Raw genomic sequence first — 25,772 nt, forward strand, 5'->3', positions numbered from 1 at the left:
TTGGTAAAATTCTCCTCTTTTTGTCTGCAGTCCTTTTCATTCGAGCAATAGCTGCAGAAAGACATGCCCTAGTCTTATCCCAGATCTTGAGGAACTCCTGATGAGACAAATCAGCAGCTGGAACCTCAGAGGAAGAAGGTACAGAAAGTGGATCATGTAGATGTTATCTACAAACAATGAAGAATGGAGTTAACCCAGTAGAATCATTTGCATGAATATTAAGTGAGAATTCTGTCAAGGGCAGATGTGATGCCAAATTATATTTCCGCAAGGAAACAAAATGTTGGTGGGAAACCTACAGGGTCTGATTGATGTGTTCCACTTGGCCATTTGGTTGCAGGTGGTAAGCAGAGAAGAAATCAAGTTTAACATCAAGTAGACCGTATAATGTCTTCTGGAACTTCTAGGTGAACTTTACTTTGCAATCGGAAATTATAGGGAGAGGCAATCCATGAAGCCTGAAAACATGCTCCATGAGCAAATCTGCAAGGCAGGAGGCAGATGATAAGCCCAGAAGAGGAATTAAATGTGATATATTTGAGAATCTGTCAACAACCACACATATTGTTCTACAACCTGCGGAGACTGGCAAATCGGTGATTAAATCCATTGCAATATGAAGCCAAGGTGATTCTGGCAAAGGCGTGAGAAAACCTGCAGGAAGTTGAAGAATAGGCTTGTTTCAGCAGCAGACTTGGCAGGCAGAAACATATTCTTTGACATCTTTTCCCAGAGAGGGCAGCAACAGTGTGTCCACTAATAAATGTTGTGGTTCTCTTTAACACTGGCATGGCCAGCAAGTTTACAGTTGTGACTACAGGACAGAATTTGAGATCTTTCGACGGTCCAGACAAAGGTGTTGCCAGGAGGAAGTTTTAACACACTCTTCTCATGTTTTATTATGGGCTGGTGTTCACAGCAATCATCAGATAAGTCAAATGATCTAGAGAAAGCATCAACCTTAATATTTTCTCTGCAGGTCAGACGTGCAGAAGAAAAATAAATCTTGCATAAAATAGTGACCAATAGGCTTGGCATGGGTTGAAACATTGGGTTGACTGTAAATGGGTCAGATTTTTGTGAGCAGTATAAATGTGAAATGAGAATGCAGAACTCTCCAGAAGGTGTTTCCATTTTTTTAATGACAATTTTATGGCCCAACTTCCCAGTCCCCTAGGGAATAATTGATTTCAGCAGATGTAAACATTTTCGAAAAGAACCCACAAATTAGGTTTTTACTTTTGGAGTTCTTCTGATACAGAAATGCTCCAACACCAATGGAAAAAGCATCTACTTCAAGATAGAAGGGTTTGGAGATATCAAGCTGATGGAGAATAGGCATAGACACAAATGCCTGTTTCAGCTTGCTGAAGGCCTCTTCCACCTCTTGAGAGTAGTTCTTTAAACTGGCACCCCACCGAGTCAAAACTGATATTGATGCTGTAAGTTAGAAGAAGTGATGGATAAATCATTGCTAGTAATTTGAAAACCCCAGGAAGCACTGAACAGCTTTTAGACTTCTTCAGATTAGGCCAGTCTAGGATGGCTGATAATTTCTTTGGATCCATGCTGAGACCCATGGAAGAAATGATATAACCAAAACATGGCAGATGGGGCTGTTCAAAGATGATTTTCTACTTTAGCATATACTACATTGTAGTGTAGGTGCTGTAGTACAGTTTTACTTGCTTGTGATAAGTAGTGATGCCTGGGGAAAAAAATCAATATATCATCTAGATAGACTACTACAGAGCAGGTCACAGAATATGTCATCACATTTTTGAGAAAGAGCTGGTGCATTGCAGAGACCAAATGGCATGACCAAATACTCATGGTGACCGTCATGGGTATTGAAAACTGTTTTCCATTTGTCGCACTCTCAGATTTGAATTAAATTTTATGTACCATGAAGGTCCAGTTTGGTTAACACCATCGCATCCTGGATTCTATCAAACAGCTCAGCAATAAGAAGCAATGGGTACTTATTCCTTACTATTATGTCATTCAGGCCCGATAATCAATGCATGGCCACAGACATCCATCATTATTTTTTCATTCAGGCCCGATAATCAATGCATGGCCACAGACATCCATCATTATTTTTTAACAAAGAAAAAAATCTGCAGTAACCAGTCAGTCTCAGGAGATACAGAAGGTATATATGCCTCCATCGAAGAGATGAACGTAGCAGAAGACTGATTGAACAGTCATATGGTCTTGGAGGATATAGAATCTCAGTCTCCTTTTTGCTGAACACATCAGCATAGGCTGCATACTGTAGTGGTAAGACCGAGAGTTCCTAGGAAACTGGAGTAGTGGCCCAGAGTTAGGGGCCCCCACAGCACTTTATTAGCTACCTCAAGTGAAGTGTATGTGTGTATGTGTATATGTCTGTAAAACTGTGTCTGGTTATGTGTATTGGTCTAGACAGTTCACCAAAAGGTCAATGTCTGGCGTCTCTCTAGCTAACTTGTGAATGACTTTGCAGAATGTAACCTAACATGCTCTGTGTCTTGTCAATCACCTCTAGCTAGCCCTGGGATTGGGTAGAGTGAATATCCTCTAGCCCAGGATTGGTTAGAGGAAGGTATAAAAGCTAGCACTTGGGTGTGGTTAGGCAGTCTAGTCCTGGAGCTCAGACATGGAGGAAGACAGCCAGAGATAGAGACCGGGGAGTTACAAGGAGAACATCTACAAAAAGTCTTCTTAAAAGTAGTCTAGTTCTGGAGCCCAGTCATGGAGTTACAAGGAGAATATCTAAGCATGAGTACCTAACAAGAAAAGTGGTGTTGTATTTTTAGCAGAGGAGACAGAGAGAGAAAGACAGAGAAGAAGAGTACAGGAAAGGAACAAGTCAGCAAGTCAGTAATTTGTCTGCAAAGCATTAGCCAAAGCCATGTATGAAAGCTGGAAGTGTGTTACTGCCATGTGTTGCCACAGCCCCCCCCCCCCTGTGTTTCAATGCAATGTCAAGTCGTCAAATATTTCAAGTCAATGCAATTCAACAGTTACTGCAAGTGAATGTAAATGCAAAGTAAAGTACCCTCTCTCGGCAAATAAAAGGTTAAACTGTTTTCATCAGCTACAGACTGTTTCCTGAAGTGTCTTCCCATCATCGATACACTGCACTAAGGTACTACACAGAAAGCTCCAGGGACAAGGACTACTACCCCCATTATTGTTGAGTTCTCTACTTCTTATATTCTGCCTGGAATGGGTCCCCACCTGTAGCCAGGCTGGCGTCACGATAGACTAAGATCCTACTCTACCCGACTCCGCGGGTAGCAGGTTATAAGATCTGCCTGATTTTACCACTGTGTGCAGCCGAGCCAGTCTGCGTCTTACCTTCAGAGAGGAGCAGCAGAGCTACCATTGACTTACATCTTGTTTCCCCACTGTCTTCCCCTCTAAGATCTGTGCTCAGTCGCCACACTGGTGGTCTCCAGACAAGAGCACCAGTGAACAGACAATGGGCATGACAGCATAGAGGCAAAAAGACAAGAACTTGATGGTGCTACTCCTGATGAGAAAACGCACACTAACTTTATTTACATTAAAGAAATTGACAAGGAAATTATGCATTTCATGCCTGAACCGGCTGCTTTGTCAGATTCAGAAATCTGACAAACTGCCTGGTTCAGACACAAAACATGTAATTCCCCTGTCAACTTGTTTAATGTCAATAAAGTCAGTGTGTGTTTTTTCATGGCACAATGGCTTACTCTTTCCCATCAGGAGCAGCGCTATCCTGGCCCTATCTTTTTGCCTGTATTGTATCAAGTCTATTTACTGATCACAGTGTAGAAAATCGAATGGTTATGGGGAGGCAGCAGGCAGAGGTGTAACCTGAAGCTGCTGGGCCCCAGTGCAAAATCTGGAACTGAGCCCCCAACTATAAAGCTTCATTGATAGCATTGGTTTGCAATATGGGGAAGAGAGACTTTATGGGCTCCCTAAGGCTTCTGGACCCAGGTGCAACCCCACCCTCTGCACCCCTATACATATGTCCATGGCGGCAGGTCTCCTGCCTTTACTTTACAGGCTCTCAGCAGCGTTGTGCCTGTGAAAGCTCAACTGGCGAAGGTGAGCAACGGACAACATGCTACCACCTAATATTGGAAACTGGCAATGCACATATAGTGCTTGAATGCATGAATTATAATACAATTATGGTGGTATAATGTTGATTGGAATCAAAGTCATTATTGATTTAGTGTATGTGGACTATTGACTTAGTGCTGACCAAGTCTTTGGTTGACATTTAATTTTTTATTTTTTTTCCTTCCCTCCCTTATGAGAGGCAGTATTAGGGTTAGGTTCTTGACAGGGTTGCCCCTTTTGGGGAAGGTGCTTTGTGATTCACCGTAAGTCAGTGGATAGGGTTTATCAGGAATTAACAGCAATTCTTGTATTTTATCAAATATGGATAAAAGTACCGTTTTAATGTCCAAAAAAGAGATTGTTTTTTTCTTTATGACTTGATCTTTTCTGTTGCTGTGGTAATTATAAGGTATTCTTGGGACCTACATATCCTGGTTATTTTGTTGCAGTTAAAGTATTTGCTGCAGTAGTACAACATTAATGCTATTAATATTCATATCAATTTTTAAAATATCATTAAAGATCCTGAAGTTTGAGGGACTAACGATTGGAGCAACATACGGTATTGCTATGCTTCCAAAACTGCAACTGATAGGGCAAAACTGGTGCTATTTTCAGAATTAGCTCCCCAAATATAAGAATAAAGCTAACTTTTAAGGCACCGAAATGCGTATTGGCTATATAACCACAAAGGTGCTAAACTTACTGATCTTTAGTTACCAGACTCAGTCTTTAACCACATTTTGATACTATCATTACATCATTATAGAATCCTTAAAGGAGATGTCTCGAGGAAGCAGTGAATTTTTTTTTTGCCCAGTCCCCCTAATTAAGCACACATTACTAAGCCCCCCTGTAAATGACATTTCTAGCTGGTTTGTACTTACCGTTCCAGCGTTTCAGCAACTTATAAAAGTTTCCCCAAGATGGCCGCCGGCTCTTTTCCCATCCCTTGCTGCAGCCCGACGTGCGCGCTCCCGAGACGCTACCAGCTGTGTCTCCCTGACAACCAGACGCCCCGCAGCCGCCGACCGGACCCCTGGAGTGAACACGGCCGACCAGTCACCCACTGCCAGGCAGCAGGTAACCGGCGCAGCCCCCCCTCCCCCCCGGCACAGCGGCAGCCCCCCCATCGCAGCGACAGCCCCCCCGGCACAGCGACAGCCCCCCCATCACAGCGGCAGCCCCCCCCCCCGGCACAGCGGCAGCCCCCCCATCGCAGTGACAGCCCCCCCATCAAAGCGGCAGCCCCCCCATCACAGCGGCAGCCCCCCCCCCGGCACCGCGGCAGCCCCCCCATCGCAGCGACAGCCCCCCCATCGCAGCGACAGCCCCCCCTGGCACAGCGGCAGCCCCCCCATCGCAGCGACAGCCCCCCATCACAGCGGCAGCCCCCCCCCCCGGCGCAGCGGCAGCCCCCCCGGCGCAGCCCGCCCCCGGCGCAGCGGCAGCCCCCCCCCCGGCCCATCACTTACCAGGACGGCGGGACAGCAGGGCGGCTTCGGCGGCTTCTCCGGACAGCTCGGCAGCTCTGCACCTTCCTCTAACAGAGGATGGTACAGAATGGCCGCTCCAGCGCGCTCCCGAGCAGTGACAGCTCGTCTGCGCATGCGCAGAAGAGCTGTAGCGGGGAGCACACTGAAGCGGGTCGTGCTGAAAGGAGAAGAACGGACTGCGCAAGCGCGTCTAAAAAAGCAAGCTGCCAGCGAATTTAGACGGAACCATGGAGACGAGGACGCTAGCAACGGAACAGGTAAGTGGAATAACTTCTGTATGGCTCATATTTAATGCACGATGTATATTACAAAGTGCATTAATATGGCCATACGGAAGTGTATAACCCCACTTGATTTCGCGAGACAACCCCTTTAACTCTTAGTGACTGCCAATGGCGGCAACTAAGGGGGCTCAGTCTAATGACCCAAGCTATACAACTTTCCTTTTACAGATAAACAAAAAGACAGCAATTCAGAATAAGTATCACAAAAATCTGAATAAAATAAGGGATTATAAAGTTACATGAACACAAAATGGTACCGAAATTGCAACTCAGCCTACAAAAAATAAGTCTTTTACAACTCTGTCACTAGAAAAATAAAAGTCCTATGGCTTTTGGAACGTGGCAAAACCTGAAAAAAAAACTGTATAAATTTGGCATCGCAGTGATCAAATTGACTCAGATTATACATTTATTCTGTTATTTATACCACACAGTGAACACTGTAAAAATAAAACCCTGAAAACAATGGGATCATTTCTGTTTTTCTTTTACATTCCCTCAAAAAGTTAATTCAAGCTTCACAATTAGAGTTGAGCGAGCGTACTCGCTAAGGCAAATTACTCGAGTGAGTATTGCCATTTTCGAGTGCATGCCCGCTTGTCTCAAAAGATTTGGGTGCCGGCGGGGGTGAGCGGTGACTTGTGGGAGTGAGCAGGGGGGAGCGGGGGGGGGAGGAGAAAGAGAGAGAGATCTCCACCCCGTTCCTCCAAGCCGCTCCCCGCCCCCCGCCGGCACCCAAATCTTTTGGGACGAGCGGCCATGTACTCGAAAATGGCAATACTCGCTCGAGTAATTTGCCTTAGCGAGTATGCTCACTCCTCTCTATTCACAATACATTTGCACCCCCAAAGTGGGGCCATTAAAAATACAACTTGCCCTGCAAAAAAATAGCCCTCAGATACATATGTTGATAGAAGTCTATAATAAATGATGGCTCTTGGAATATGAAGATGAAAAAAAAAAGGCTGTTCATTAGGGGCCTAAAATAGGCTGACTGCTAGGGGGTAAAGGAAAGCTCCCCTCTTTGTATCAGGGAGCAGTGAGTTGTGCGAGTTCAGAAGACAGTTGCACACTTCGCCTCTTTTTACATGGAGCAATAAATCATTTGCACAAGTGAACTAGCGAACAATGCCATCCGTGAGTCCATTCGCTCAATGCAGCCTGTTTATGCAGGCAGATAAATCATTGCACTCGTGTTTGTATATCATTCAGTTATTTACATTCATTGTACCAGTGAATGTGAATGACTAGACGATCGCTGTCCACACACAATGATGAGCGAATGAGCAATTATTTTTATGCCTGCATGAAATGAACGATGAGTGAGAAGCGAATGAATTCTTGATTGTCGTTCAATCGTTGGCCATGTTTACATTAAATGATTATTGTTCTAATTTGAACGATCAAACGATTTTTTAAACAATAATCGGTGTAGGAGGGCCCTTAGTATTGTGCTGCTAACCCACAGGACTGACTGCAGAATGTAGCAAACATCTATTCCAGACTAAGGGTGGCTTCCCACGAGCTGGTTTATGTGCGTACAGTTGTGCGCACAAAAACACGCTTCTATTAGAAACATTGGTTCCCCATGCTGTGCTCACATATCCATGTTTTACAGGCGTGCAAACGCACATACCTGCAAAACATAAGAAATGCGAGCACCATAGGTCCGTGGTGCGCGTCAATAATTCCCCAGCGGGTCACAGTAATTAGTGCCAAGAGGACTCCCCGCGGGGAGTAAAGAATCCCCTATCACAGCTGTAACAGCTGTGATAGCTGTGGCAAAATATTTCTTCATCTCCGCGGGGAGTAAAGAATCCCCCGCCACAGCTTTCACTGCTGTGAAAGCTGTGGCAGAGGATTGCGATGTTCTCCCATTGCTTTCAATGGCATCAGCACTTCTGCAGTCCCACTGAAAGCAATGGGCTGCTGGCAAGCGCTGCAGGGATTTTGGGGGATTTTCAGCACCTGGCCATTCATAGAATTCAATGAATGGACAAGCACTGCCTGTGATTGGCTAAGCGCTCAGCCAATCAGATACAGCCCTTTCAGCAGGCGGGGATTTTAAATCCCCACCTGCTGAAAGAGCTTCAGAACAGCGCAGGGAGAAACAGTCCAAGCAGCTAAGGAGAGGTGAGTATATATTTTTTTATTTTAAAGCATTCTGGGGATGATTTTCAGGGGAGGGCTTATATTTAAAGCCCTTCCCCGAAAATACCTGCAGGGCTTGCTAGCAGCCCATTGCTTTCAATGGGACTGCAAAAGTGCCGGTCCCATTGAAAGCAATGGGAGAACATCGTGATCCTCTGCCACAGCTGTCACAGCTGTGACAGCTGTGGCAGGGGATTCTTTACTCCCCTTGGGGAGTCCTCTCTGCAGTGATCACTGTGACAGTGCTGTCACAGTGTTCAGTGACAAGGGGACTACCCCTGGGGAATATTTACACAGCAGCGGTGGAGAGGTGTGTGTATTATTATTATTTTTTTTTTCACAAACAGGGATGATTTTCAGGGAAGGGCTTATATTTAAAGCCTTTCCCTGAAAATCACTGCAGGGGTTGATGGCAGCCCATTGCTTGCAATGGGGCCGTTGGCAGCAGACCTGCATTCACATGTGTTTGTGCACGTACATGGGAGCGCACTTTTGTACGGCATACAATCATGTGAAGCCACCCTAAATAAAAGCAGCTAATATAGGAAAACAACATGAAAGAGTTTGGAATCATTACATAATCAGTAAGTCAAAACTATTGCCGAATTACTCAACTTTTATTTTCATTTCAGCTATACAATTTTGTTCAGTGGTGGAGTTTCCTTTTTATTACTATACGCATAGCCGATAAACTAGTAATGAAATGTACGCTTGGACTGGAAGGCATTCAAAATGATATATTATATTGTCCTAATTCTGAGGATCTATCTAGGTGTCTGTGGGAAACATCAGGATCGGGTGCTCTATTAGCTCAAACACGCAGAGCTGATGATATTATTTAGGTAGAATCATTAGTCTGCAGCCGTGACCTGCTTGATATTTTATATAGCTAGTATATTCAGGAGAGCTCTGTAAAAGCCCAGTATGCAGCATATTGCACCAGCACTGGATGATATATATGATAGGTGCTCAGCACTCCCAGGTTTGCTAGGCAAATGTTTGTAATTCCTATGCCTCTTAATATTTTAATTTAGTTCAATAGTTAGATTTTAACTCCTTAACGACCGTCGATACGCCTTTTGACGACCTGTATCGGCGGTCTAAGTATGAAGAGAGCTGAACGGCTCATCGGAGCTGTTAACCTTTTAAATGCCACTGTCAATACTGACACCGGCATTTATATCACCTGAACGCTGTTCGGGGGTCTTGTACGGCTCCCAGCGATTAGATCGCAAGATGCCATGTGAATGTCATGGCAGTCAGGGGCCTTCTGAAAGGCCGAAGGGCTGTCATGGTAGAATGCCTATTAAGCCATCCCCATGGGGCGGCTTGATAGACTGCCTGCCCGATAGCAGTATGATGTAATGCTATGGCATTACATCATACTGCCGGAGCAATCAAAGTATCGCAAGTTGTTGTCCCCTGTGGGAGTTAAAAAATAAATAAACATAAGAACAAGAAAGTTTTACTAATTATTAAAAAAATATAATAAAAGTTCAAAAAACACTTTTGCCATATTTGTAATAAAAGAATCTAAATAATAATACAAAAATACATATTTGATATCGCTGCGTCCGTAAAAGTCCGATCTATCAAAGTAATGCCTTATTTATCCCGCACAACGAACATTGTCAGAAAAAAAAAGAACACCAGAAATACGCTTTCTTGGTCACCCTGTCACCAGGAGAAAAAAAAATCGCAAAAAATAAGCCCTTCTACAACTATGTCGACGAAGTACTAAAAAAGTTATTGCGCTTATAAGATTTTAAAAAGATTTAAAAAATGTAATATCTTTGAAAAAAAACAATCTTAGTAAAGCAAAAAAACAAAAAACTCTATAAGTGTGGTATCGTAGTAATCGTACTGACCCAGAGAATAAAGTTATCGGGTCATTTTTGTTGCAGTTTGTGCGCCGTAAAAACAAGACGCACCGAAAGATGGTGGAACTTCATTTTTTTTCCATCTCTCTCCACTTAGAATTTTTTTTACGTTTTTCAGTACATTAGATGGTATAATAAATAGTACCATTGAAAAATACAGCTCGTCCCGCAAAAAACAAGCCCTCATACAGCGATAATTAAATAAAAGACTTACAATTTTTTTAAAGGGAGGAGGAAAACGAAAATGGAAAAACACAAAAAAACTCAGTCACTAAGGGGTTAACTACTCTATTGAGTATTGATCAAAATGTGTAGTGAGAATATCATATTCATGTTCATGTTGATAAATCTTTGCCTACTTAAATGAAAATTACAGATAAAAATGTATTTAAAAAACCTCTTTGCCTACCAACAATACATCGATGTATAATATGCGGATGTGCGATCCACATCTTTTTTTCTACTGTATTATTTCTAATTGGCTAGTATACAGTATAAGGGCTCCTTCACACAAGCGTCTTGCAGCACACAAGTCTTGCGTGATTTTCTCACCTTTGTAAAGCCAGACTTAGGCATATGCCATTTAGGTCTTATTCAAAGGAGCATGTCCGATTTTTGTGCATAAAAAGTGACGCAATTTTAATCCATATGTATGTACGTTTGACATCCATATGTGTTGTGTGTGTCCATGTATCATCCTTTTTTTTTTCTTCTCCTAACTAGGAGTCATCAGGGGATAGTACAGGGCAATAACTATGCATCATCAGGGAAAAAGAACAAGACTGTAATAATATTATAGCCCCAATCTTTCCCTTGATTATGCTAAGTTAGGCAAATCATGTCCGGGGGGCTAGTGGTTGTGGCCGCCGTTCAAGCCCTCTACAATCTAGCATGATAGGAGCCAGTTTGGTGACCTCCCAATTTCTGTACCATTATTTCTTCACCACATTTTCAAGAGCCGTTCACCTTTATAATAAATATGGCGGTAACTACATCTGTTGGGAACTAGTATAAAACTGGCGCAAATTACACCTTTATTGATAAATAAGCCCCAATGTGTTTCATTACAGTTGCTGATCAGGTAAGTCTGGCAATGTAAAGCCTGGTTTAGACACAACGATTATCGCTCAAAAAATCTTTTAAGCGATTTTTGAGTGATAATTGTTGTGTGCTTTTTACAGCGTTAGGAGTGGAGGATGCAGAAGACAAGCAGGGCCGCTTGTCTTCTGCATCCAGCTGTTTTTTGCTTGGAGCGCTCAGCTGTTATACCGCTCCGAGCGGAGGATGCAGAAGACAAGCGGGGTGACCCCGCTTGTCACTGCATCCAGCTGTTCTCTGCTCGGAGCGCCCAGCTGTTATACAGCTGTGCGCTCCGAGCGGGGTATGAAAAACACAGCTGGACTGCTGTGTTCTTCATACCCCACCTGTCATCAGGGAGCGTGATACAGCTGAAACAGTAGTATCAGCTGTATCCTGCTGTGAATTCCTGATAACTGATCACTGATCTTTCAGCATGGTGAAAGATCAGCGATGGCTTAACGAAAACTGCACGATGCCAGTGAAGTCAGACACAACGATTATCGCTCAAAAGATGGCTTTAAGCGATCTTTGAGCGAAAATTATTGTTTCTTAATTAGCCTTAACTGTCTTTGATCAAAGAACACTAAAAAGAGTCCATGTGTCAAACATCTGTACTATGTGTAAGGGTGCTTTTAGACCAGCCAATTTATAGTTTAAACGAGCGAATGACATCATTACTAGCTCGTTTGCTCATGCAACATGTTTAGACAGGCAGATACATCGTTGGCTCATTCAAACAAGAAATTGTTCCAAATCGTTCAGTCATATTCGCTATATAAGTAAATGAGAACGACTAAATGAGCGCTGTTTAAACTGAAAGATTAGTGAACAAGCTAACAATGATTTTTATGCCTGCATAAAATGAACGATGAGCGAAAAGTGAACAGTTATTGTTCTGTTGCTGGCGCAGGTTTTGATTTCACTCGTTTGAACGACTTTTTTAAGACAGTTGTGCCCGGTAGATCAGTACTACGACACATATAACCAAATACAACAATTGTTCTTACTCAACTCCACGTAGTGAAATCTTATGACCAGGACGAGCAGAGCTCACACTGATATAGATGTGTAATGCGCTGAGTCCAAGGAGCATTTCTGGTTTTAGTTCGGCTCCTAGTCGCTCTCTTATCACATCATTACGACTCTAAAATGATATTGAGAAGTGGTAAGTCAATGGGAATTTTTACAAGGTTATAGTCATTATATTTACATATTCATTATAGTAATAAGCAGCAGCTATAAAAACATAGTCACATAGCGATAACTTCGGTCTTCTTCTAAAACTGCCCATAAAGCGTTTGGTGCATACAAAGGGCAATGAACCTTCATGCTTACTGTCTGCCCACCGTAACAATATTGCTTCCATTGATCACAAACCTTTCTTACGCATACTCACACTTTTAAGCTGGTTCCACATCCAAGTTGGAACTTCCAGTTCGGAGGTTCCGCTGCAGATCCAGCACAGAATACCCCGAAAAAAGCCAGACGGTTGGGCGGAAACCAAACAAACCCCATTATAGCTAATGGGGTCCATTCAGCGCTGTTCGGTTCTGTCCTGAGACAGAGCTGTTCGGTCATGGGGATCCCCCAACTCCAGGCACAGAATTGAAACCACCTCTAGGCCCCTTTCACAGAAGCATCAGTTTAATGCTCAGATAAACAGCGCTAAAACATACCGGCTATCGGAGCGTTAAGTTGTGTGAAGAAATAGCAGTCGTCAGCAGGTCGCGGTGAGTATTCCCCTCCTTCCCTTTGCTGGCCGGCTCTCATAGGAGTCTATGGAAGCTGCCGGCGTTGTGCTGTCAAAAGATAGGACTTGTTCTATCTTTTGACAGAGGGAAATCTCATCGTCAAAAAAAATAGTTTGTCTGAAAGAACCCATCAGAAACCACTGGTTCTTTCAGATGCGATTTTTTGATGTGCCTACTCTGCGTCAAAATGATGCTCGTGTGAAAGAGGACTTATGTGGACCCGGTTGGTATTATTACGCTCATGTAATAGTAGTAGAGTGTGTTGCAGTGTTAGCCATCAATAGAAACAGGAAACTGTCAAACAAAACAGTTGTGTATGCACTTTTTTTGTCCGGTAACAATGCTGGACAGGTGCAGGAACAGGACAGACTCCATTACAGTCAAGGTTTACAAGCAGCATATTGCTCCAAGTTTCTCGGACTGATTCTGTGCAGATTTGAGAAGACACACCTCCAGCTGTCGGTGCACTCCTTCAAGCGTACCTGGTAGTCTCTAGTGAGTGCAGCACTGCTGGTCATCTGATGGCACTTCTGCGTCACCTGACCAGCCGCGCTACTCTCAGTACAGGTCCCCGAGCACCAGGTGAAGGAAGCACTTACAGCCGAAGACTTATGGTAGCAGCTGATTTCCAGTTAAAATCCATTGCGGATTTTAACTCTGTTTTAGAAGTGGAAATGCTGTGGAATTTGCAACTGAATTTCCGCTGCAGACATTCCGCAGCATTTCCGCCCCATGTAAGCACACCCTTTGACTACCTTCACACACAACGTCTGTGCTGCGGAAACTCTGTTGCTTTTCCACAGAGTTAACGAGCTTTGTGGAATTTGCTGTGGAATTTGCATGTGTATTTACGTTTTTATGTGCGGATATTCCGCTGCGGAATGTGCTGCTTTTTCTGATATAGTAGTGGATGTTCCTGCATTGGGAAACTTAATTTTTAAACATCACAGATTTTCAAGCAGATTTCGTGCGTCTCCACAGTGGAAATGCTTCGAAATCCACAAAAAAGTGTATTTGTGGATTTTGGTGTGGTTTTTATGTTCTCCATTGATCTTTATGGCGAAAACTCGCTAAGAAAAAACATGGCATGGATTCATAATCTGCTGCATTTTTCTAATTTCTCGTCGATCCATAGCATTCAACATGCTCCTATTTTTCTGCGCTACTGGGCACAGAAGGCCACCATGTGCACAAAATCGTGCAAAGAACTTCCCAATTTTGCATGCTAAACCCAAAACACCTGGGCCTAGCGAGTCAGCTGACCTGCCCCTGAGTCGGTTGACCTGCTAACAAGTAAGCTGCCCCGCCTACTAAGCAGGCAGTCCGGCCTACTCCAAAATGTTGCTGCAGGAACTGTGTTGATGTGATTGGTCTTGGCAGCGCAAACAAGTACATTAAAATATGGCATTGCATAGTGCATATACCTGCCATGATAGCGAGCGTATATGCACTTACACTCGTGTGAGGCCACCCTTAATGTGAAAAGGACAACAGAACAGTCCATAACTGGAAATGATTTAAAAAATACCTGTGTGCTCATTTACTTATACATTATATGTAAATGTTAAAGTCAGAACTTGGCAACCACATGAGCTAAATGATCCGTGTGCTTATATTTTCATTACCTGTATGTATAGATATTCAAATGCAGCAGGGTCAGAATGGAGAATATCAGCTGGGTCCTTGGGAAAGAAACTGACTCTAAAAAGACATTTCATTCCTTGATAGTGAGTTCGATGCACAACCTAGAAAGATCAAACGCAGAATCACAGATTACGTTAAAGCATCCTTCAGTATGAATGTAAAGAGCATAAGTATTTCAAAAGCTTTCTTTTCGATTCAGTATGTGAAAGAGAAAAACGCTAATCCTTCTTTTAAAGGATTTTCTATAATTCCATAATTCCAGTTTGTAGCTCTAGGTTTCACCTAAACTTTACATAGTTGTCAGACAGGTTAAAAGGAAAGGGTATTACATCAATTAAAAAAACTATTATATTCAATGAAAAGGAAGAAGGATTGGCAGTGGCACCCCATTATGAAATCTTACAATAGTCATACCTCTAAACATTTTAGATGGTCAAAAAGGGACACTAATGAATCATTGTGTGAAAACTCCCCTATTATAGGCCATATGCTTGCATTAACTTTTGTGTATACATTTCCAGAGAAATGAACCAAAGGTAAATATTTAAAGGCTACTATTGGTCAAAGACATTAAATACTATACAATTTGGAGTATGCAATTATCAATTGGTCAGAGATATTCTAGAGCAAGTTAAATGTCCCTCTTTCTGAATAGATAAATAAAAGAGCAAAGAGGGACATAGGGATTTTGGTTAAAGTGCAGGCTGACTCTCCAATAGAGGGTCACTTGGGAGATGTACCCTGTTACCTCCAAAATAAGACCTACCCTGAAAATAAGCCCAAACCTAATTTTGGAGAGGTTTGAAATATAAGCCCTACCCCCAAAATAAGCCCTAGTTACACTACATAAAAAAAGAATATATTACCTAGCTGGCTCGGTCCAGGTCCCTTCCACTGCTCTCTAGAGGTTCCTGCATTCCTCAGTCGCTCGTATAACATCTCTTCCTGGTTACGGGATTCATAAATCCTACCTCCAGGAAGCAATGGCTGTGATTGGTTCTTCGACCGCTGCTCAGTCAATCAATACAGTGTTGGATGAACCAAGGTAATGGCTGTCATTGGCCGTGGTTCAGCCAATTCATAAATCCAGCCTCTACAACATGGTGGCTGCTAATTGGTTCTTCCATCACTGCTTAGCCAATTAATGCAGCACTGGATAAACCTAACACAGCCATTGCATTGGCTCATCCAGCACTGTATTCATTGGCTGAGCAGCGATCAAAGAACCAATCACAGCCATCACTTTCTGGAGGCAGGATTTATGAATTCCGTAACCAGGAAATGACGTATGAATGGACAAGGACTGCGGGAAGTGTGTCACAGCTGTGGATAGCAGTGGGAGGCACCTTGACCAAGGCTGCTAGATAAGTATAATAAGACCTAGTGCCTATTTGGGGGCAAAAAATAATATAAGACAGGGTCTTATTTTTGGGGAAACACAGTAGTATGCGAGTGCAGGGGTGCTAGAATGTGTCAAAACACATAATGTAATCTGTACACTCAAAATCTAAAATTGAAAATATATACCAATCAGCCAAAGCAGGTGAAGTGAATAAGATTTTGTGTTTACAATGGCACCTTTCAAGGGTGAGATATATTAAGCAGCAAATGAACAATCACTTCTTGTATTTGAACTGTTGGAAGCAGTAAAAATAGACCAGCATAAGTATCTGAGTGACTTTAGCAAGGACTAAATTATGACTGCTAGGGCATCTCCAAAATGGCAGGTCTTGCTGTTCCTGGTATGCAATGATTAGTACTTATCAAAAATAGTCCAAGGAAGGAGAACTAATGAAGCAGGGTCATGGGCGCACCAGAATTATTAATGCATGTTGGGATCATATCTAATTCGACAATAGAAAAGGAATTATTAGTGCTGAGTGAACCAAAATAGTCAAACCCTGTTTCAGGCAAAACTTGCTAAAGGATCAGGGGGGGGGGGGGGGGGCTAGTGGTTGTGGCCGCCGTTCAAGCACTCTACAATCTAGCATGATAGGAGCCAGTTTGGTGACCTCCCAATTTCTATACCATTATTTCTTCACCACATTTGCAAGAGCCGTTCACCTTTTTAATAAATATGGTGTTAACTACATCTGTTGGGAACTAGTATAAAACCGGAGCAAATTACACCTTTAGGCCTCAGTCAGATGGGCGTTTTTAGCCGCGATTTGCGCATGCGCATGCGTCCGGCGATTTTATAAAACCATTGCTTTGCAATGGTATCGGACACATGAGCGCTTTTTATGCGCTCGTCCGATAAATTACAGAACAGAAATCGCAGATCGCACCTATCTGCGATCTGCGATTCCTGTTCTCTTCTGTATATGCGCTCAATGGGGCCGGCGGCAGCAGCGCCGACCCCATTGAGAACATATAGAAGACAAATCATTCTTCTCTGCCACTGCTGTAACAGCTGTGGCAGAGAAGAACGATGTTTGCCCATTGAATTCAATGGAGCGGCAATACAGCCGCTCCATTGAAAGCAATGGGCTGCCGGCGTTCGCGGGGTGAATTGTCGGGAAGGGGTTAAATATATAAGCCCTTCCCTGCAATTCATCCTAAAATGTGTTAAAATAAAAAAAAATTGTATACTCACCTTTCCGCTGCAGCCGGAGTCCAGCCGTGGCCGCTGTCAGTTCTCCTGAACTGCTTCTCGGCACTATTCAGCCGGCGGGGCTTTAAAATCCCCGCCTGCTGAATGATCTGCCTCTGATTGGTCACAGCCCTGACCAATCAGAGGCAATTTTCACTCACACACCCATTCATGAATTCATGAATGGGTGAGTGACTGCTGCCTCTCAGCGCTGAGCCAATCAGGGGCAGGTCTGACTCACATCCATTCATAAATTCATGAATGGGTGTGAGTGAGGCATGCCTCTGATTGGCTCAGCGCTGAGCCAATCAGGGGGCAGGTCTGACTCACACCCCCTTCACACCCACTGCAGGACGGCCGCGCGGAGCTCCGGCTGCCCGGAGAAGGTGAGTATACAATTTTTTTTTATTTTAACACATTTTAGGATGAATTGCAGGGAAGGGCTTATATATTTAGGCCCTTACCGACAATTCATCCCGGGCTCGCCCGCAGCGCATTGCTTTAAATGGAGGCGGCTCTATTGCCGTCTCCATTGAATGCAATGTGCTGGACAGCTCCGGCCCGTTTCTAATGAAACGCGGCTAGGAGCAGATTTTCGGGCGATTTGTGGGCGACTTGCGCGCACCGGTCTCGCGATTTGCGGATGCGCATCCGTCATGCGATCCGCAAATCGCGCGGAAAAACGCCCGTCTGACTAAGGCCTTATTGATAAATAAGCCCCAAAGTGTTTCACTACAGTTGCTGATCAGGTAAGTCTGGCAATGTAAAGCCGGGTTTAGACACAACGATTATCGCTCAAAAAATCTTTTGAGCAATTTTTGAGCGATAATCGTTGTGTGCTTTTTACAGCGCAAGGTGATTGCTCAAATGTTGAGCGATCACCTTGCGTTCCGAGTGGGGGATGCAGAAGACAAGCGGGGCCGCTTGTCTTCTGCATCCAGCTGTTTTCTGCTCAGAGCCCCTGGCTATTATACAGCCGAGCGCTCTGAGCAGAGGATGCAGAAGACAAGCGGGGTGGCCCCGCTTGTCTTCAGCATCCAGCTGTTCTCTGCTCAGAGCGCTCAGCTGTTATACATGATTCGATGCAAACTTATAAAAATGTCATCTGGGGTGACCACCTCTGCTGCCAACTCGCTACTACCACAAGTCCAACACACCTGCAGCCATATACTACTACCAACCCTACACAATCACAGTTCTCCTCTCCTGTCCTTTGCTTACTACTGTGCTACTGCGGATGCAGCTCCTCCTACCATCCACCACCTCTGCCGATTCTTCTTAGCCTACAAAATTGTAAATCAATCAGATGGTCCCAAAATAGGGATCATTTTTTTTGGCTTTCCATTTGTTGAGAAGTCATCTCTTTTCCATCTTCCAGGATGCTAATCCTGTTGCTACTTCCAAAAATTGGATAAATTTTTTGACAGCTTGTAAAAATCCATTATTTCATCTTCGCATTCCAGATGCAAAACATTTTGCGACTCCTAAAAAGAAATAATTTTTGGACTGCTTATAAAAAAACATTGTTTCTTCCATTACCTCCTGAGTATGTATAAACACTGGCAGGCATCTGCCACCAAAAATGGTTAATTTTTGAACATTTTTAAAAAACTCTTAGAAAGAATCAAAAATCCACTAGTGCATTGCATTTTTAAACAGGCTGTTAGTTACCACAGGGTACCATCCATTTACCCATTGCCATACATAACTTTGACATTACCTTTGCCTTAAAAATATCTCACAAGTACTTACATTCACTCCTAGATGACCTTTGCGTGTTAAACTGGCTTTTTATGGCTCTTAGTCAGTGTTGTACACCAGTTTTAGGGGTGTTGGTGAAGTTTGGGTTTGGTTTGAACTAATTTACAACAAACCAAACAGTTTGCCCAAATTTGGCAAACTGTCCAAAGCAAACTTCTGAAAAGTTCACTTATCACTAGCCACTATAGAACTAATTGCTAAAAAAGTTAATGCTGGCTGGTAGAAATATGGGAGAGGGGATTTTTTTACCATTTAATATTATCTTTGTAATAATTATAAAAACCTTATTTTGTTAGTCCTCTAAAGGGAGTTGCACTTCTGATTGCTTAAATAATATACTGCAATAATACAGGATTGCAGTGTATTGTATTTTTTAGGTATTATTTTAAAATGTGACACAGGTATATCTTAATAAGCAGAAATGCATGGCAGCCCTGGAGTTCTTCATGAGGCCCCTGGCTGCCATGACACCTGAACTTGGGGAAGGGAGGATTAGGGACTTTTAAATGCCTATTGGGTATTTACATGTTGTTGTCAATTGTGACAGTTGTACTCAAATGTTCCGATAGGCATTTAATGATTAACAGCTGCAATCAGAGTTATCTTTGATCAAAGGTGCTGCCGTTTGTAGTCGGCAGTCAACACCCTCCAGAAATGGAGCGCTGAAGAAAGTTTTTTTCATAACTTTTCTATAAATATAATCTGCTCCTAGTTCTTACATGAGCTAGAGGTTGCTTGTCTTGAAGCAATAAATATTTCTGGTTTTGGTCTGATGCAGTATACTCAAGAACAAGAGAAAAATGATCTCGGTGACGAAGGGAAAGCCGATCCTGAAGGGTGACCATGACATCCTGTAAAAGAAAGGAACTGAATTAGACTTAGACATGCGCACAGTTATAGGCACATTTTGTTCTTATACAGTGTGTTGTATGTACTTTACGTGTTTTAGGGTGCTTGCACAAGGGCATTTTAAAAGTTGTGGCTGAGATTTTCGTCCTTACTTGTATCGGACAGCAATCATGTGTTATCTGATGTGCTGAAGATAGCACATTGACGTGTGCTGTTCTCACCCAAAAATTGGACAAGAATAGGAAAAGCTGCAAATATTTTTAATCCGACTATCACTTCGAGTAAAATAAAAGCCCATTAAAATTAAAGGGGGCTTTATCTGTCCAATTTTTGGACCTATTTTGCAGTCCAAAAATCGAATGGAAAAAAAGCGTGTGTGCATGTACCCTTATATAGAGAACAAAGATGCTTATACGGTTTGTACAGTTGCCAGAATTCTAGAACGTCTTGCCTTTACTGTGGTCCTTCCGTCAAAGGTAAATGATTTGATCTGTCCATTCTCCAAGAACACTTTCAGTACATTGGGTATGAGCAGAAGAGGGGGAGAATCCTTCATTTTCAACATGTCCTAATTGAAAAATAAAAGAGGAAGGAGCCCTATTGAGATAATAGTACTACCTGAATGATTAGGAAGTCAAGGTACAGTGCGTAAAAACAGGACAGACCTGATAAAGGAAATACTGCAATATACTATATAACCCTATAATGTAGACCTTCAAAATTTTGTTTGGAATTCTAAAAATTCCAAAAGGTAAATATTTATTTGATTTTATACTCTAGGCAAATATTTATTTTCTTTTTTGGAGCTTTAATATGGTATGGCTATTAGTTTATATAGCGCCTACATATTCCACAGTGCTGTTATAACTCACATCTGTCCTCTTCCCCATTTAACAAACCCCATTCACTTACAGTGGAAACAAATCTGAAGTCATGCTGCTGGTTCTGAAATCTGCAGCACGCAAAAATGACATAGATTCTCACCGTGGAATTCATTCATTGCAGTGAGTGAATTCCGCTGTCAAAACTGGCACCAAAATCAGCACAAAGATTTTGGTTTGGATTTCCACATGGATTTTTTTCTGCAATGTGTGCGCATACCCTTACATAGAGAGTTGCTGTTCGCTCTATGCATTGCAAAGGGTGAAATCTGCAAGGAGAATTATTTCAACATGCCACAACATGAGTTCACTTGCTGTGGATTTAAAATCCACACTGCAGATTTATTGTAGTATGTGGATAAGAATTAGTCAGAAACGCTATCTTTTCTCCTTAAGGAGAGCACCTAGATGGTGAGTGAGGAGACGTAAGAAGCCATTTACGCTCCTCTGGGTAATATGCAAATAAGGGAGATGAAACAATACCTCCACAGCGCCACCTATTGAAAGGCAGCAATACATTGACTTTAGGTATTGCTGCCTTCCAATAGGTGGCACTGTGGAGGTATTTTTTCATCTTCCTGACAAGAATTAGTAAAGCACTGAAAATCTCAACTACTCTGAAACATTGCCATGATTGACCCCTGGCTTCCTGCTCACGTAATATTTCACCTCCAGCACTGTATTTGTCTGGGCCTGACACCCATTGCCAACTTATGAACTCTCTGACCCTGCTTCACCTTTTTTACTCTTCCAAGTACGTTTTAATAGACTTTCATTGCCATTGCTCATAAAGACCATACCCATCTTATTTTGCCCTGGTTCCCCACTATTTGATTTTTTTCTAAAGAATTAGATGGGTATTCCGGGCACAGATTAACAATTTAGAATCCAATGTACATTATCACAATAAACCATTATGTAATGGGTTTACTGCACTTGGTCTAGCTACTTCCTAATTTTGTATGGCAGGTGACCCTTAGCCTGGAAAATGTCTCCACTTGATCTGACATCTTGTCCACATTTGTTACTGCCTCCACTGTCCATGGCCTCCAACATCCTGTGAGCAGTGCATGATGGGAGGACAGGAGCAGGAGCACTGCGCTGTATTGCCCATGTGCAGTTCAGAGTGCCGGACAGTCCGGTCTGTCTGCTTCAGCAGGCTTTCTCTGGCATTCTGAGTCAGAGGGAGGTTGGTGCTAGTATGTTGTAGGACCTGATAGCTATGGGCGGTGTTACATCGCTGGCTGGGAGTTCTAGGTAACAGTCTGTTGCTGTGTTTACTGCAGAAGTGATGCAGATTAGGGTCCAGAGCAGCAAATAAAAGCTACATGTTGCCAGTACTTAGCTGTACCTCCAATATTTCAGTATTTTCCGAATTTCCATTTTGTGCCCGGAAAACCTTTTTAAATATAGAACCATCTCGAGACATATATTTCTTGGAACCAGCTGAATACCTTTATCCTAAATGAAGCTCAGGAAAGGGGGTGCTATATGATAAGTTAAACTGTGCTTTCCCCTTAGTTCTTTCTCAGTGTGTCAGAGGAATCAGATAATTATTATATTAGCTGTGTTTCAACTTCTAATTTAGCGTGGTTTCACATCTGCGCTGGGAATTCTGCTTTCCTGCTCCATTTGGGGCACTGCTGTGAAGCTCTTTCTTTTTTCTTTAAATATCTCTGAAGATTTTTAAATCCCCGACTCCTGAAAGGGCTGTGGTGATTGGCTGAGCGCTCAGCCAATCACAGGCAGCGCACAGCCATTCATTGCTGAATGTGATTGGCTGAGCGCTCAGCCAATCAGCACAGCCCTTTCAGGAGGCATGTGTTTTTAAGTCCCTGCCTGCTGAAAGAGCTTTACAGCAGTTCCGGGGAAGCAGCCAGAGGAGGCGGCGAGAGATGAGTATATAGTTTTTTTATTTTTTTCACCAGCTATGGAAGATTTTCAGGGAAGGGTTTATATTTCAAGTCCTTCCATAAAAATCATCCTTGCGGGGGTTGCCTACAACCCTCTGCTTTCAATGGAGCCGCAGCAGCGCCGACCCCATTGAAAGCAATGGGAAAGCATCCTGGACAGCTGTGGCAGAAGTCCGCAATATACTCCCTATGCTTTCAGTGGGCTAGCGCTGCAGCCGCTGGCCCCATTGAAAACACTGACCGATATCGCAGATTTTTTTTCTGCGATATGAGGCTGGGGTTAAAAATCACAAATGAATATGAAACCATTGAAAATCATTGGTTTCATAATCATCGCTGTTGCATCGCAGGCAAAAATATCGCTAGTGGGTAAAAGCCCTAAATGAGCACTCTGCACCCATCTGAAGTATGTGCTGTATTTAAGCCGTTGTATTTCCTACACTATCGGACACAGACAAGTATTTCTGTGCCCTGATGGTAGGAGGGTGTACAAAAGACATAACCTACAAGCTTCTGCAAAAATGTATAGCAAGTAATATATAAATTAAAACAACCAATACTCTGAACAGTACTGCCAAGTTTACACCTCCTACACACTCAGGATATTCTATAGAACTTACTGCATCTGTATCTCCCACAGTCACAAGTTCGGAAAATCTTACTCTTCCTGGTTTGGAACGAAGTTTCTCCTTCTTGGCTGCACTTATAAACGCAGATTTAGGAGACTACGAAAAAAAAATGCTTATATCTTAGATACAGTATTGTGTAAGTGCAAAGCATTAGGTGAAAGAAATGTTCCAGTCTAGAATGGCCGTGTGAATAGGAATAGCATTTTCTGAGTGACAAGAAGAGCCTACAACGGGCGATCGAGAAAAAAAAAGTATGGCAATGCTTCCTTCTACTACACATGATGTATAATGAGCCAGGACTTTTTATCTGCATAGTCTTTTTGACCTGCAATAACATAGTACCATAGTATGTTTAGCTGAATGAAGACAATGTCCATCTAGTTCAGCCTGTTTCAACCCCCCCTTGTAAGTCCAGAGGAAGGCAAAAAAAAACAAAAACGAACGAGACAATTTAGCTCATTGGAGAAAAAAAATCCTTCCTGACTCCATAATGGCAGCCAGAGTAATCCCTGGATCAATGTTTAAGATCAGCAACCCCACTGGTCACCTAATGTTTATATCCTGTAATATCATAGCACACTAGAAAGACATCTAGTCCCCTCCTAAACTCCTCTATGAATTTTGCCATCACCACGTCCTCAGGCAGAGAGTTCCACAGTCTCACTGCTCTTACAGTAAAGAACCCCCTTCTAAATATAAGTGTTTTCCAATTCATTTTATGGTACCTAAAGGCTGGCTGTACACAAACGTGTGTGCTGCTTTGTAATTGCCTATCAGTTGATAATTCATTATCTGGGTGTCTGAGCAGAAGCAAAAGGAAGACCTGCACCCTGTATTTAACTGCTTGAGAGAAAGTATTCTAGTAAAGTGCCATTTTTTCAAGTTTTCACCCATCCACAGGTGCAGCCTAATTTGTTCCCAGTGTTGTGCAGTTTACTGTGTAATTTCGCCCAGATGGGGTGCATACCCCCATGATGCTTTGGGTAAGCAAGTGCGGACAAAAATAGAGTGCAAAAACACAAAATGGGAGGAAACCCATTGAGAAAAATGGGTTATACTCGCTGCATTTTGCACGTGCAAATACGGACATAAAATTGCCAGTCTGCAAAAGCCCTAAGGAAAATCCACAGCAAGTCTGCCACGTGTGAATAAAAACTTGGAACACTATCCTCCAAAATTCTGCTCTTTGAAATTGACCAAAAAACGTTTTTCTACTTTTTTGCTTGACTGATAAAAAACATATACAAATAAAAAATTACACTCTAGTGATAGTTTTTGACAATCAGAAAATACTCAGGCAGTACATGGGCTTTACTTCCTATTACAATGGTTTATCAATCTGAAATACAGACTGTAGTATTCCAAAGTACTATACGCATCTATTAACAGGCTGTGCACATACCTGGTGAGGATGCAGTACGGTCAGAGTGATTGAGTCCTTTGCATTTCTGCAACAAATTAACAAAAAATGTGACTGCAACTAATTTAAACTAATAAAATAAACAATATTAACCATTTAAGGCTTAGTCACACGGGCGTTTTTTCACGCGATTTGCGCATCGCATGACGGATGCGCATGCGCAAATCGCGTGACCGGCGCCGAAAAATCGGCCGAAAAATCGCCCGAAAATCTGCTCCTAGCCGCGTTTCATTAGAAACGGGCCGGAGCTGTCCAGCGCATTGCATTCAATGGAGACGGCAATACAGCGGCTCCATTGAATGCAAGCGCTGCGGGCGAGTGTGGGATGAATTGTCGGGAAGGGGTTAAATATATAACCCCTTTCCTGCAATGCATCCTGAAAAGTGAAAAAATAAAAAAAAAGGATGTACTCACCTGCTCCCGGCAGCCTGAGATCCCCGCGGCCGTCCTGCAGTGGGTGTGAAGGGGGTGTGACTCAGGCTTGCCCCTGATTGGCTCAGCCTGAGCCAATCAGAGGCTGATCTCAGTCACACCCATTCATGAATTCATGAATGGGTGTGACTGAGACTTGCTTCTGATTGGCTCAGCGCTGAGCCAATCAGGGACAAGCCTGAGTCACACCCCCTTCACACCCACTGCAGGCCGGCCGCCGGGATCTCCAGCTGCCGGGAGCAGGTAAGTACATACATTTTTTTTATTTTTTCACTTTTCAGGATGCATTGCAGGAAAGGGGTTATATATTTAACCCCTTCCCGACAATTCATCCCACACTCGCCCGCAGCGCTTGCATTCAATGGAGCCGCTGTATTGCCGTCTCCATTGAATGCAATGCGCTGGACAGCTCCGGCCCGTTTCTAATGAAACGCGGCTAGGAGCAGATTTTCGGGCGATTTTTGGGCCGATTTTTCGGCGCCGGTCACGCGATTTGCGCATGCGCATCCGTCATGCGATGCGCAAATCGCGTGAAAAAACGCCCGTGTGACTAAGCCTTAAGGACGCAGCCTAGTTTTGAAATTTTTATCTCCACTTTTCAAAAGCCATAACTTTTTCATTTTTCCATCGACATGGCCGTATGCCGGCTTGTTCACTGTGTGTCACGCTATAGTTTTTATTAGTACCAATTTTGGTACATAGAATATATTGTGTAACTTGTATTAATTTGGGGGGGGAGAAGGTGTGAATGAACATATCAATTCTGACTTTTATACAGTGTTCACCCTGCGGTATAAATAACTTTTTTCTGCGGGTTGGTATAATTACAGCAATAGCAAAATTATATCTTATGTTCAGGTTTTTCCACGTTGCAAACATTTTTGGGGAATATATATTTTTTGGCCTG

The 25,772-nt window shown here is 43.0% G+C and overlaps 1 protein-coding gene across 1 annotated transcript in view; it reads right to left on the reverse strand.

Moving 5' to 3' along the window:
* FRMPD3 (FERM and PDZ domain containing 3) overlaps window positions 1-25,772 on the reverse strand; it is a 93,468-nt gene that overhangs the window by 50,267 nt on the left and 17,429 nt on the right. Inside the window, exons 3-8 of the mRNA XM_066582039.1 lie at window positions 24,416-24,461; window positions 23,005-23,109; window positions 20,042-20,158; window positions 19,461-19,592; window positions 14,369-14,488; window positions 12,000-12,136 (exon numbers count right to left, since the gene is read on the reverse strand). Coding sequence (XP_066438136.1) covers window positions 12,000-12,136; window positions 14,369-14,488; window positions 19,461-19,592; window positions 20,042-20,158; window positions 23,005-23,109; window positions 24,416-24,461 — 657 coding nt within the window. The remainder of the gene's footprint in view (window positions 1-11,999; window positions 12,137-14,368; window positions 14,489-19,460; window positions 19,593-20,041; window positions 20,159-23,004; window positions 23,110-24,415; window positions 24,462-25,772) is intronic.

Source organism: Eleutherodactylus coqui, chromosome 10 (genome assembly GCF_035609145.1).
Source record: "Eleutherodactylus coqui strain aEleCoq1 chromosome 10, aEleCoq1.hap1, whole genome shotgun sequence".
In the NCBI taxonomy this organism is placed as follows: domain Eukaryota; kingdom Metazoa; phylum Chordata; class Amphibia; order Anura; family Eleutherodactylidae; genus Eleutherodactylus; species Eleutherodactylus coqui.